The 13,993-nt window shown below is 38.2% G+C and overlaps 1 protein-coding gene across 2 annotated transcripts in view; it reads left to right on the top strand.

The window, feature by feature from the left end:
• The first annotated feature begins 4,002 nt into the window (after positions 1-4,002).
• LOC143889815 (S-adenosyl-L-methionine-dependent methyltransferases superfamily protein) overlaps positions 4,003-13,993 on the top strand; it is a 38,236-nt gene continuing 28,245 nt past the window's right edge. Inside the window, exons 1-8 of one of the 2 annotated variants that reach the window (XM_077394174.1) lie at positions 4,004-4,433; positions 7,161-7,262; positions 7,402-7,468; positions 7,716-7,897; positions 8,332-8,592; positions 8,670-8,753; positions 9,480-9,527; positions 9,631-9,695. In XM_077394174.1, the coding sequence (XP_077250289.1) occupies positions 4,068-4,433; positions 7,161-7,262; positions 7,402-7,468; positions 7,716-7,897; positions 8,332-8,592; positions 8,670-8,753; positions 9,480-9,527; positions 9,631-9,695 (1,175 nt within the window). In that variant the 5' untranslated portion in view covers positions 4,004-4,067. Of the gene's footprint in view, positions 4,434-7,160; positions 7,263-7,401; positions 7,469-7,715; positions 7,898-8,331; positions 8,593-8,669; positions 8,754-9,479; positions 9,528-9,630; positions 9,696-13,993 lie in introns of both variants that reach the window. The other variant, XM_077394175.1, reaches the window with a different exon arrangement.

Consider the following 13,993-nt stretch of genomic DNA (forward strand, 5'->3'; position numbering starts at 1 on the left):
ATCATCATGGGGCCAAGTAGATGTACACAGGAGTTGAAATATTCTCCGGTTCGTGGTGTGGTGGTCGACAATATCGACGGCCTAGATAAATTCAATATATTGAATACCACACCTGTGGGCTCAATACATATACATATGACCCACCAGCCATTTCTGCTACGAACCTGTGTTTACAAGGCCAAAATGAAGATGGTTAGGATCATAGAATCAGTGAAAATTTTGGTCCTCTTTGGATGCCACCAAATCTGGTCCCTAATTTGTAAATAATTTCTCGAGGAATCCAAGGAGGCATTTCATCTCTAGTTATATTCACAAGTAAAACACAATTGCATATAAGTTGTAGAGGTGTATCTAGAGAGGCCTTTCAACTCAAGTATCTTTCACAATAGACATTGGAGCAGACAACCTACTTTACTTTGATAATCCTACACCATTCAATGGAGTCTCCTGCATTAGTTTCATTCACAATTTTTTATGTTAAAAGATCAGAATTACAAACATATTTGTTAGAGTTAGAAAAAAGGTGCCTGATTAATACGTAAATCACGATATTTTATAAAATATTTCATTGGAAGAATATACATAGACATATTTCTATATTCCATTTAACATTGGGGCGTTTCGGGTTTGTCATCGCTGCGAACCATTCGCTTGCAAATCGACAAGCAGCCGTCGGAGAGCAATAATGCTTCGGCAATCTTATAAGCAACCCTTAAACATTATCCTAACTCAAGCAACCAGTGTGCATTGTGAAGAAATGAACTCTAAAATAAGTAAATAAATAAATAAACTCAAGCAACCATTGTGTTATAGGTCTCTCAGCATCGCAAAGTTGCGAACTGAAATGGGCCATTTTCACTCAGCTAGCAAATATATTTGGCCGATATTTTTCGCCACTGTTGCCGGCGGAAACACTTGATGGGCCTCAACAGGATAAACCAAAGGTTGAAATCTAAATGTTTCACCACTTGATCAACTTCGAGTTACAGAAAGATCCTTATTTACCATTACTCAACAACTCCAGGTAGTAGTGTCATTTGGGAAGGAGACTCTAAACAAAGATGACTGTTGAAAGGCAAATGAGGAAAGGATGATATATAGTTTAAAAAAATGATACAAAGTTCAAAAATAAGAAAATTTAGGAAATTTCTGAAACAGGTCTCAGAGCATCTGGAAGAAAAAAGAGTAGAAATGGGATAATTCAGAATAAAAATGGGATTAAATATTGTAACCATTCATACAGTTCCAATATCAGAACACATGAGCTGTTCCTACTGAATGGACGATTGGAGAAAAAAACAGAAGGGATTACCTCATGGGCTCATGCCAGCTCGATCATGGGTGATTGAGACTGTAATGTGAGTTGCCCAAGCAACACAATTTGGCTCAGTGCAAAAATGGAAAAGAGAACCATTATGCACTTCAATTCCTAGGATCTAGAATCCAAAGCCAAAAGTATCATCTTCCTAGGACCCTGCAACCACCACCCAAGAAAACCAGAACAGGCTTCATAAAGGTTCTCATGGAACATAATATACCCGGAAGATAAATTACCCATCCCTCTAAAGCAACCTACCATACAAACAAAATACACTTTTATTTTAAAACCTTCTCACAGCCACTTTCAATTTGAAAATGCTCTAACAATAGCAACACCTATGTTCTAGTTATAAATATTATGATCCAGTTGCGAAAAAATAAAGTCATTTAGATCGATGTCAGGACAAGGGAGCAGAGTTATTGTTTGTGATGTTCACTATGGTGAGGGGGAGGGCAGAGGGGAAAAGGTGGAAAGTTTATCATTTTATTCTTCTAGCCTCACTGGTGTGTACCATGTCAAGAAGAATTCATTAAGAAAACAAGGATTTTATGTTACGTGCCTAATCGGCTGTAACACAGGCAAACAAACGGAAAATAGAACAAGAGGGGGAGAGAGGTTGATTCGAGGCAACCGGACCTCCTAACGGTTCAATTTAGAAAATGCACATAAAATTCCTTCCCCCTTTAAACAACCTTGTCCTCAAGGTTGAATTTGTTGGAGAAAATCTTTATTCCACTCGGATCCCAAATCTTAATGGTCACGATCAATTTAACCTCGCCTTCAAAATCCACTGCAATCAAACTCAAACAGAAATATGATATTTCATGATGCCTCATCGAAATAACGGAGTGAACGAATTGCTGGAAAACATCATTAGGATTCTTGGCAGAACGTTCAACAATAATATCTTTGTTGCCATCAAATCTCTAACTTTTCTCTACATGAACAGTAGCTTTCTCACGTTTCAACATTGGATCTTCTTTTCGCATTTCCTTAATCACTTTGCAGATTTCTTCCAAGCCCTCCGCAAATCGTTGTTCTCCTTCCATCATTTTCAAAACCAATGCTTTAATTTCTTGCAGATCTTCACGTATCGATTCCCAGATCTCTGAAGGTGCAGCCATGGCGCAAGATCGACGGCTCTGATACCACTTGTTATGTGCTTAATTGGCCGTAACACAAGCAAATAAACGGAAAATAGAAAAAGAGAGGTTGATTCGAGGCAAAATGACCTCCTAACGGCTCAATTCGAGATGAGCCATGACTCTCCAAAACAAAGTTTCCTTTGCTGTAAATTATCTTCTTCCCCTTCCATTTCATTGAAATAAATAACAAAAATACAAACACAAAAGGTAGTTCCACATGTGCTACCCATTTCCCACTTAAAAGACACATAGCCAACAACTAACACCCACTACGCTAAAACCCATAAACCATAACTAAATAAAAACTACACTCTAACCCACCCCATATATATCATAAGAAAATAGAAAATGCACATAACATTTTATTAGTAGAATTTACAAGATAGAACTTGGATTTTACAAGCCAAAATGTAGTTTTTTACAATCCTGAAAATGTACAATCCAGGTTTTAGCTTATTAAACCAAGATTTTAAAATATTGGATTATAAAATCCTTGTATCCAAATGATAGGGAGATGTTGGAATGGGGAACTGATTCTAATCCCGCCCAATCTCGTCTTTTGTTTAAAAAAAAATGGAATCAAAAGGGTGGAATCGTAACGTGGTGGAATTAGAGGGTAAAAAATGTTGGGAATCTGTTACCCTCCCCTGGTATTCGGATTCTACCCATATCCAAATGGAATTTTCATTAGATTTCCTTTTTGAATTCAAATTTTAAATTTGTGATAAACCCACCCCTTTTGATTACTTGGGATACCCGGCAACAGTGTATCTATGACTGCAGAGGGGCTGATGTACTTCACGTCAGAAGTATTCAATGAGAATGATTTGGGTGCCCCAAGTACTCAAAAGGGGCGGATATATACCTACCCTTTAAAAAGTTAAAATTTTAAATTTATTTTTGACCATTGATATTGGCGCTACCATGTTTTGATAGTTGTTCTAAGCATGATTTTAAAATTTCGTCAAAAATCCTAAATTTCGGATCGAAATTTCTGATTTCTGTCAAGACCGAAACCAAAACGTCTCGAAACCGAAATTGGCGAAACGTACCAAATTTCGGCCGAAATCTCTGAAATTTCGTCAATCTCGGCGAGATTTGAAAACAAATATTAATTTTTTAATTCCTTACCCAAATTTCAGCCGAAATGGCCGAAATTTGGCCAAAAGTTTTGACATTTCATGCGTCCTTACCAAATTTCGGCTGAAATTTTGGTTTCGGCTAGGTCCGAAATTTATGCCTAAACCGAAATTTAAAACCATGGCTCTAAGTCATGTTGTCTCTTATAATCAATACAGCTCTCAAAGGGTAACTACAGCTCCCAAAAAGCGGTGAGAAGCAAATTTAAAATGAAAAGACAAGCTGTTTTTGTGCAACCATCAAAACATTGTAGTGCCAATATCAGTGGCCTTAATTTTTTTTTCATACTATTCGAATAGGAATCGGAATGTTATTCGGTAATTCCAATTTCTGATTCCGGCAATCCAAAAGCAGCAAAAGGGTATTCAATGGAAAATACAAAAATTGTCCGAATCCCCAAGAAAACCCTTTAAACCCTTCTCTCTCTCAGAAAAAAACCCTTCTCTCGAAAGAGAGAGATCATGGCGAAGAAGAAAAACAACAAAGACTTAGAGCTCCTCCTAACCCTAGGCGATTTCACGAGCAAAGACAATTGGGACAAATTTTTCACTCTAAGAGGAAGCGAAGAACCATTCGAATGGTACGTGGAGTGGTCCAATCTCCGGGACCCACTCCTCTCCCAACTCTCCGAAATCCAAACCGATACGTTACAGATACTGGTGCCAGGTTGTGGCAATTCCCAGATATCGGAGAGCCTCTACGATGCCGGATTCCGAAACGTTACAAACATCGATTTCTCGAAGGTTGTTGTTTCCGATATGCTACGACGCCACATCCGGTCCAGGCCCGAAATGCGTTGGCGAGTTATGGACATGACCAATATGCAGGTCTCAACCCTAACCCTAGAATAGATGACTCTCATCTAATCCCATAAATGAAAGTAGAATTTTTTTTTTTTTTTCAAATTTATTTGATTTATTTTTTTGGTAGGTAAGCTGTGATTGAACCTCCGTGTTACGAACCAAAATCAGCCTCTTGACCCACTTTGAGGGAAGGGTCGGTCCTCATTTGTGGTCAAATCACAATTTATGGGATAAAATTCTTCTCGATTCCTTTACAATGGAACCTAATGAGTGATTATATAGAACATTCAAATGGATTAACATCATAACAGATCGAGATAAGTATAGAATTTGATAATGAAGATTATCATGATCTACACAAAGTGATGTTGCATCACCAGATTCTGGCCAAATCCGCCAGAAAAGGTGACCGGAGCCGGTATAATGTTGCCGGAGAGAATGATTTTGCCAAAGGAGACTCAAAATCCCTTTCTTCTCTCTCTCTCTCTCTAATCTCTGTGTTAGGGTTTTTGACTCTAACACAGAACGTACGTGAAATTGGACAGCCACTCGGGATTTGGCCAGAATCTGGTGATGCAACATCACTTTGTGTAGATCATCTTCTACTCATTTACTCCCTTTCTTTTTTCATTAAACTCCTAAACTCAAAACCTATTCCATCAATTCTACTGGTTTATAACCTAGATAACTTTAGATCTGTTATCTCTTATTTCCAGAAATTAAAGATCTATTCTTATTTTTGTTTTAAGAAGGAAAAGACAAGATTAAAGCTCATATTTCAAAGGAGGATAGCTAAGATACTGAAGTACGATTGATTATGTCTTTGTATATCAATTTTTTTGTTAAATGTGTTGTATGCATGAATCTCGGTGTCGTTTAAAGTTAGATTAGTTTGACATTTGAATAGATTTGTGAGTTTCGAATCTAATAGATTATCTAGGGTGATTAAATTAGGTTTTCTTAACATTTATTTTTCTGAAGAAAATTTCTCTGTCTTCAATAATTCATTAATGGAGCCTTGGCGGAACGGTAAGGTTGCTCCATTGTGACCTGGTGGTCACGGGTTCGAGTCCTGGAAACAGCCTCTCTGCAAAGCAGGTGTAAGGCTGCAAACACCTATCCCTCCCCAGACCCCGCAATGGCGGGGAGCCTCGTGCACTGGGCTGTCCTTTTTGTTTTACTCTGATACCAATTGTTACGAATCCAAATAGGTTCGCAACAGGATTGATCTTCTTAGAGGGAAGATCAGCCTCTTGAACCACTTCGAGGCAAGGGTCGGTCTTGTTACAAAGCCAAGTCGGTTCGCAACAAGATTGATCTTCCTAGAGGAAAGATCAGCCTCTTTAGTCCGGACCCACTTCGAGGTCCTCCTTTGTGCTCAAAACACAATTTATGGGATAAAATTCTTCTAGATTCCTTTACGGTGGAACCTAATGAGTGTTTATATAGAATACTCATTTGGACTAATGTAGAAAGAGATTGAGATAAAAATAAAAATTGATAAATCAAGATTATCCTAATCTATCTTAACTACCAAATCTATCGGATCTTGTGAGATCCAATCTTATTCTCTAACTCATACCAAACAACTATTATAAAAAACTAAACTACTTTATTCCACTCTATGTAGGACCCATCTAGGCATGTAACACTCTGACCTCAAGGTTTCAAAACAAAAATTTCACCAACGTTTCAGAACAAAACCTTAGCCAATTGAGCTGGAGGCTCAACCCCTAACAACATAGGTGAAAGTAGAAGTTGATGAACAAGAGGGTTTGTATCTATCCAGACAAATTGGGATTGCCTTTTCTTTCTTTTATTCTTTGTATTTTTTCCCCCAAATTTTTTATTTTTTATTGGATGGAATTTTCCTTTATACTCTCAATTTTCATATTTTTTTAATATTAAAATTTCTAATCCATAATATCTGTGTACTTTGACCCCCACGAATTGTATGATGAAGAGGAGGATACGTACCTGTAAAAAAGTTGAATCGGGAAATTCTAATCCATAGTAAAAAAGAACGACATAAAGAATTAGAGAAATAAAAAGGAACCCAAATTTGTCTTGACAGATACAACCACTCTTCTTCATCAACTTCTACTTTCACCTATGTTGTTTAGGGGCTGAGCCTGTAGCTCAATTGGTTAAGACGGGTATGTTCCTATAAAAATGTTAATCCGTGAAATTCTAATCCATAGTATCTGTTGACTCTGAGACCCCACGAATCATATGATCAGACATATCTGACTTGAAAACAAGGATAGCAAACTGTGCCTGGTATTGCTATAGCAATTTGCGTGGTGATTTAAACTATGAAGAAGTGAAACCTATGGAATGCAAGTGGGCGTCCTCAGTTTAGATGGCACGAATAGTTTTCAGGGAAATGGCTTCCTCGGATTAGATTATGTTCATATTTTGTAGGCAAATGGTATCACAATCCCTTGTTTTGATAATGGGATTTCTCACTTTATTCACTTACTCTGGATAATACTTAGAAAACAGCTCATTAAAAATTCCCCATTTTCTTAATGGCATTTTTTCCCTAGATTGAGTACAGGGAATTTTTAATAAGCTGTTATAATTATTCGAAATTGTTTGCTCTAACTTGTAAGCCACAAAATAGCTATGCTGCTGATACCTTTTTTTTTTTCTTTCATAACTTCTGCAACTTTTTCCCATTGGACCTATCCATGGATCTTCAATTCTAATGTTTCTGTTATTGTTCTCTGTTCCCATTTTCTTTACCAGTTTGCAGATGGGTTGTTTGATGTTGTCCTTGACAAGGGGGGATTGGATGCTTTGATGGAACCAGAACTTGGTCCAAAGCTGGGAAATCAGTATCTTTCCGAGGTTCATTGGACCTTTGGACTTAAATTTTGATCATAGTTTGTCATGCTTACGCATATGTGCTTAGAATGTCATTCTTTAGGGAATTGTGTATTCATTTCTACTTTTTGGAATCATATGGGTTCAATTGCATTTTTCTCAGGTAAAAAGAGTGCTGAAATTTGGTGGGAAATTTGTGTGTCTCACCCTGGCAGAATCCCATGTTTTAGGTAAGTGCTATCCCACTTGAATTAGCGGGATAGAAGATGAAACTTTCTTTTGCAAGGAATGTATATTTTCTAGATCTGCCCACAGTTCCTATAGGTATCTAGTTCAGTAATTTTGGGTTTTAGGAACATTATGTAACAATTGAATAACGATGGTTTGGTTGGTTGGTTACTCATGTAATGGGACTTTTGAACAGTCATTCGATTTGTCTGTGATACTAACGATTGAGACTTTTCATCTTCTTTGCAGGGTTACTTTTCTCTAAATTCAGGTTTGGCTGGAAAATGACTCTCCATGCTATACCACACAACCCGAGTAATATCCCTTCCTTTCAGACCTTTATGGCAGTGGTTGCAAAAGAGAGTTCTTGTTTGTTGCATCCAATCATCTCATCATTTGATCAATCTTCTCTAGATTGTAATGGAAATCAGGTAATTAGAATGTTCTCCTTGCTACCGTCTTATCTAGCTTTTTTTTGAATTTTCTGTCCTATCTGGCTTTAACTTAGTTCTTTATGAACCTCAAATGATGATAATTGTTTGTGAAACAACCAATTTCTCTAAAAGCTTAAGCTGTTAGAGTTGGTGTTATTTAATCATTTATACTTCAACACCCCCTCACGTGTGGCCCCTCTTTTGGGTTAGCCATACATGTGGATTTTTAATATCAAGGAGTAGTTGGGTTTTGAACCCAGGTTCTGCCGTGAGGCAATAGCTCTGATACCTTGTGAAACAACCAATTACTCCAAAAGCTTAAGCTGTTGCAATTGGTGTTATTTAATCATTTACACATCAACATTACATGTACCATGAATCACTAATATATCAAAAGCCGTCATGTGAGAAAACAATATTTATATCCTCAGGGTCACGGTGTATTGAAAGTGCTCGAAGCTGAGAACAAATTACGCACTGAATACTCCTCCGATGCTGATATTATTTACTCTTTCGAAGATCTACAACTTGGAGCTAAGGGAGATTTGAAGGAGCTCATCCCAGGTCGCAGGGTTCGGCTCACACTAGGTGAACAAGGGATGTCCTGTTTCAGCTACAAAGCCGTACTTTTGGATGCTCAAAAACAGTCCCAGCAATTTGTATATCATTGTGGAGTTTTCCTTGTGCCCAAGGTGAGTAGATTTGCTTAAATTGGTAATGCGTGTTGTCTGTTTTTCATTCATGTTTTAAACCCATTGTTAGGTTTCAGATCCGCGCTCATGAATGGCTCTTCTCTTCGGAAGAAGGACAATGGCTCGTAGTTGAAATGTCAAAAGCAGCTCGTCTAATTATGGTAACTTGTGCATAGCTGGGGTTAGATTTCTTTTTGTATATAATCTATATTTCTCTCTTTCCTATGTGCATATGCATACTCATACACATATATCTATATATACATATACAAGCACATGTGTGTGTGTGTGTGTATATATATATATATATATATATATACTATATAGCAGAAGAGAAAAGAAGAGAATTTTTTGAAAATTCTATGAGAATTACACATCACTTTTTTTGACTTTTTTTAACAAATGCACCCATTCAACCCACATATTTTCAATCCTACCCCTTCCTTTATGCTTTTTAACAAAGGCACCCATTAAAGCCACATAATTTCAATCTTAGCCCCCTCCTTTATGGTTTTTTAATAAAAAAATCTATAGGGTGATCTTAACCATCCGATTTAAGAGGAATTATGGAAACCTCTATAGATTGGAGGGCTAGGATCAGCCTATGGAAATGATTTTTGGGGCAAAACCTATTTATTTTGTGTTTCATCACATGGACGGTTTGGATCAACCGATGATGTGGTCCGTACAGTTCTTTGTCGGCCCGTGCATCGCACGGGGTTTTTTACTAGTATATATATCTATATATATATATATATATATATATATATATATATATATATATATATAGAGAGAGAGAGAGAGAGAGAGAGAGAGAGAGAGAGAGAGAGAGAGAGACATATGTATTACACATATATCTAAGAGAATTGCAGTTGCTTGTAATGTAGGTTTTTTTAGATGCCATACACACCGATGCCAGCATGGAGGAGATCCAGGTAATAATTTCTTTTTGTCACATAGTCATGAATCAGACCCTTGTGTCATGGCATTGTGGTGCTGGTAGGTTTATCTTTTTTTTCGAATTTTATTCTCTTTCAGAAGGATCTATCTCCACATATTAGAAGTTTGGCACCTGGAAAATCTGACGATAGAGCTCAAATCCCGTATGTTTCCTCTCTCTATCTCTCTCTCTGGGATTGCTTTTGCTTAATTTTTTTGCTTTTATGTTAAATGTCCATTATTGGGGACTTTAAAGGGAACTAGAGAAAAAACACTTGTAAAATTTGTAATTAGGGACACAATTTACTGCACGAAATGTTTTGTTGCAGCTACTACTGTATGTCTAAAGATTTACTTTCTTGGAGGTCATTTTACTGTACCAGAAAATATACTTCTATGTACTCATATGAGGTTATCTCTAGCTGAGGTGAAGCATAAGACACCACTTAAGACATTAATGGGAGTAACTTGCTTTTCGGGTAGGTACGGTAGTTGGAGCCTTGTTGATAGTGAACTTGTTCGCAGGAGATACAAAAATGTATATTTAACTTCATCTCGGCCAACTGTTTTAACTTTTATGTATTCTGACACACTGTTATGATGATATTGTTAGAGTGGCATGTTGTTTCAATGTTGCATCTTTGACAAGTTTTTTTTAGCACAACAATCTATGTTGTGTCGAATGTCGACAATTTACAATGATTTTGTCTGCCTTGGGCTAAAATGAGGAAGCTCATACATATTTTTTTAACTGTAGATTCTTGGGGAATATTGTGAGCTCTTGTAGAATCATTGGTTTGGATCTCTTTTTTTGGTGAGATATCTCACACTCTAACATGCCCCATCAAAAGAATGTGGATTGAAAATCTCCATAACTTTGATTACAATAGAATATCCAATAAAAATAAAATTAAAATCTGTCAATGCACTTATTTTGGTAGGTAAGCTGAGATCAAACCTGCAACCTCAAGGTTGAGATACAAAGCCCCTGATTCATGTTGCCGAATATCAGCTGATGACGAGGATTGATGCTGATTTCCCTAGAAAGTGCCGCTTGCAAGATGTGCCATGAAGAGGGATTCTGAAAGCCACTAGATCATAACAGATCATTTGCCTCAGTGGGCTGGATGTAACTCAAGCCTTGATGGGCGAGTCTTCATGGGCCGGTTTTGGGTATGGTCCTCAATGGGCAAGACATCATGGGTTGGTACCGATCCTCATGGAATTTGGACCTACTATCTCAGGCACGCACCAGAGCAACTATTGCAGGTACGCCTTAAGTGAGGCACCTCAACTGAAATAGACCAAAAAAAACTTTGGGTTTGGAAAAGAAGAGAGAAATTTGGAGTGGAAAAATGAACGACAACGAATGACATAGGATAATGACAACAATACCAATGGCATGGGAAAGGGACAACGGTGCATGAACTTACGATATTTAGATGGTGCAAATATTTTTTTTTAAAGAAATGGAGATATCAAATATGGGGTATTTCAAATAAGATAAGGTGAGAGGGTGTGTTCAGAAAAATGAGAGCACAAACATGCAAGGGAAAAGGGTGAGAAACTCAAATACAAGGAAGGAGTGCTTGGATTAAAATAATGGTATCGAAATACCTCTATGGATAGTTAGAAAATTGAAATGGAATGAGGTGTATTAATCAAGGTTAGGGGTAGAAATTGTATGGACAAAGGCAGGGTGGTATGAGGAAAATGGTGGGGTGAAATTTCCTACCCCTTTCTCTTCATTCTTATCACCTTGGTCTCACCACCACTGGAAAAATCTCACCTTTACTTGATTTCTTCCTTCAAGTATCATATAGAAAGGAAAAGAACAATCTGCATCATCTTCTGGAAAGTTTCCTGGACGGCTTCCATTAAACCGTCTTGCATTTACTGAGTGCTGCAATTTTGGGACAGCATGGTGTTGTAGAGGGTGAAGCCACCGGGGACATAGGCGAGTGGGAGGAAGAGACCGCTGGTGGTCTCCAACACGACGTGGATCTGAAAAGGTGGCTGATGCTTGCGGACATGTGCTTCTGACGTGCCTGCTTCCATTTCCCACTGGCGACCTCACCCATGACAGCGACGTAGTAGGTGGGGTTTTCGAGCAAGGGTTTTTCTAGGTTTTCTGCATTTATGGATGTTCTTCTGGGTTTGCAGCGGGGCTGGGTGATGGGGTTCGAGTTCTTGCGGGACTAGTTCTTCACCCTGGAGTAGCAGATGATGATGTGGAACTGTGGAACGCGATGGCAGGATTGAGATTGAGGGCGAGGCATGGTGATGATGGGATTGTGGGAGATAGGGATGATTGGCTTTTGAGGGGACTGCAAAGTAGGCATTTCTATTTCGTGAGATGGGTGTTCGGGGTTTGCAGCGGTGGTGCGATCAATGGTTGCCCACATTGTTTTAAATTTCGACCGAAATTCGAATTGTCGGTCCAAATTTCAGGTTTCGGTTGAGACCGAAACCGAAATCAGTAATATGCGAAACGGTCGTTTATTTCGGTCGAAATTTCAAATTTTCGGTCAAAATTTCGTTTACTTTATCCTGATAAGGGAGATTTTTGATAATTATTTAATATTTTTCCGAAATTTTGTACGAGATAAAATAGCCGTTTATTTGATTTTGTAGGATTTCGGCCGAAATTTTGAAAATTTTGTTTCGGTGAGGACCTAAACGCATTCTAAAACTGAAATTTGAAACCATGGTTGCCCAGCGGACTGGTAGATTGGCCATCCACCGGAGAACAGCTCTCTATTGTTGTGTTCAATGCGTAGTCTGATTGAACCCGCTCTGATAGCATGTAAAATCAGAGATTTCTACTAATCTCTGTTGATTGCTTTCAAATCATAAATAGTGCTTTTATACAACACTTTGGAGATAAGCAAAGAAGATAAAGATAAGCATGAAATCAAATCATCCTAATCTAAATTAGTTTCTTAATCTATCTAAACTACCTCATCTAGCACATAATCCAATGGTGAGATTTCTCACACTAACAAGTTGAAGGATAAACCATTCAAAAAAAAAAAAAAAACAACTTGAAGGAAAAGTCGAGGACTATATGGCTTAAGGAAGGGGTCAAGAATTCAAAATTCTTCCATTGAATGACGAATGCAAGAAGGTGAACCAACGCTATTAAGTGCTTAGTAGACGTGGAATTGGTGGAAGATATCACATTAAGAACTTGATTGTTTAGTACTTTATAAAACTATATTCTATGGAACATGGTTGGAGACCTAAACTGGGAGGGATAGAATTTAAGTAGCTTGGGAAGGATCAGAGTAGGTGTTGGAAATAGATTTTGAAGAAGAGGTAATAAGATCCTCTATATTTAGCACGAAGAAAGACAAAGCCCGGGGACTTGACTGGTTTCACGGGTTTCCTTCTATCAAAGATATTGGGAGGTAATCAAAGAAGAAGTAATGGCATTTGTAGCAAAATTTCATACTAGAGGCAAGCTCGGGAAGGAATCCAATACCACCTTAATTATTCTCAGCACAAAGAAAGAAGGGACAATTGAGTTGAAGGACTTTAGCCTATGTTGCATGGATTCTTTGCCACCCTATGCCGAATCCGTGTCGACACGTCTCCACATGCGAATCAGACATGGATTCACGTGGGACACACCCGGATTCTTGTCATAGCCATGTCCCACACGAATCCTGTTTTTTTCGGACGAATCCGATTCATTGATGTCTCTTTTCCGCACGAATCTTGTTTTTTTCGGGTAAATCCAATTCATCGTTGTCTCTTTTAAAATGCGAGTCCTGTATATTTTCCCTTTAAATGTGTTTTCTTAACTTTTTTTTATATGAAAGCACAACCCTTACTCTTTTAATAAAAACCCTAGTGCCTCGACCCTCGAACATCGGCCCCCTTCCTCTTCGACTCTCTTAATACAAAACTCGCACACAGCCCTCTACCTCAATCGGAAAAGATGGGTTTCAGGGAACGATGGAGGAGGGGAATAAAAGCTTGTATATCTTTACCAATGTTCTGAATCACCGTGAATGGAGCCCTGGTTAGAACTACGAGAGGAGAGGGATCAGACGGGCGACCCCTTTCTCCCTACCTCTTCATTTTGGTAGTAGAAGCCCAGACCAGGTTTATTTACCAAAGCAGAAGAAGGAGGTTTTTATCAATGATTTGGAGCCAAGTAGAAATGCGTGGCCTGCATCCCACCTTTAGTTTGCAGATGAAATATTGATGTTCCTTAATCGGTATGTTGAGGAAATCAGAAACATCAAAAGGATCTCTAGATGATTTGAGATGACATCGGGTCTAAAGATTAATTGTTCCAAAAGTATGGTAGTGGGTGTAAATATGCAGGAAGAGGAGGTCTTGGAACATGCTTTGGTACTAGGATGTAGGGAAGAAGAATCCATCACATGCCTGGGCCTACCATTGGGGTATGGAGTACCTCGCAAATCACTCTGGGAGCCCGTAGTGAAAAGAA

This window comes from Tasmannia lanceolata, unplaced genomic scaffold, assembly GCF_043159265.1.
Source record: "Tasmannia lanceolata isolate RefF3 unplaced genomic scaffold, GAP_Taslan_0.1 ptg000013l, whole genome shotgun sequence".
Taxonomy (NCBI): domain Eukaryota; kingdom Viridiplantae; phylum Streptophyta; class Magnoliopsida; order Canellales; family Winteraceae; genus Tasmannia; species Tasmannia lanceolata.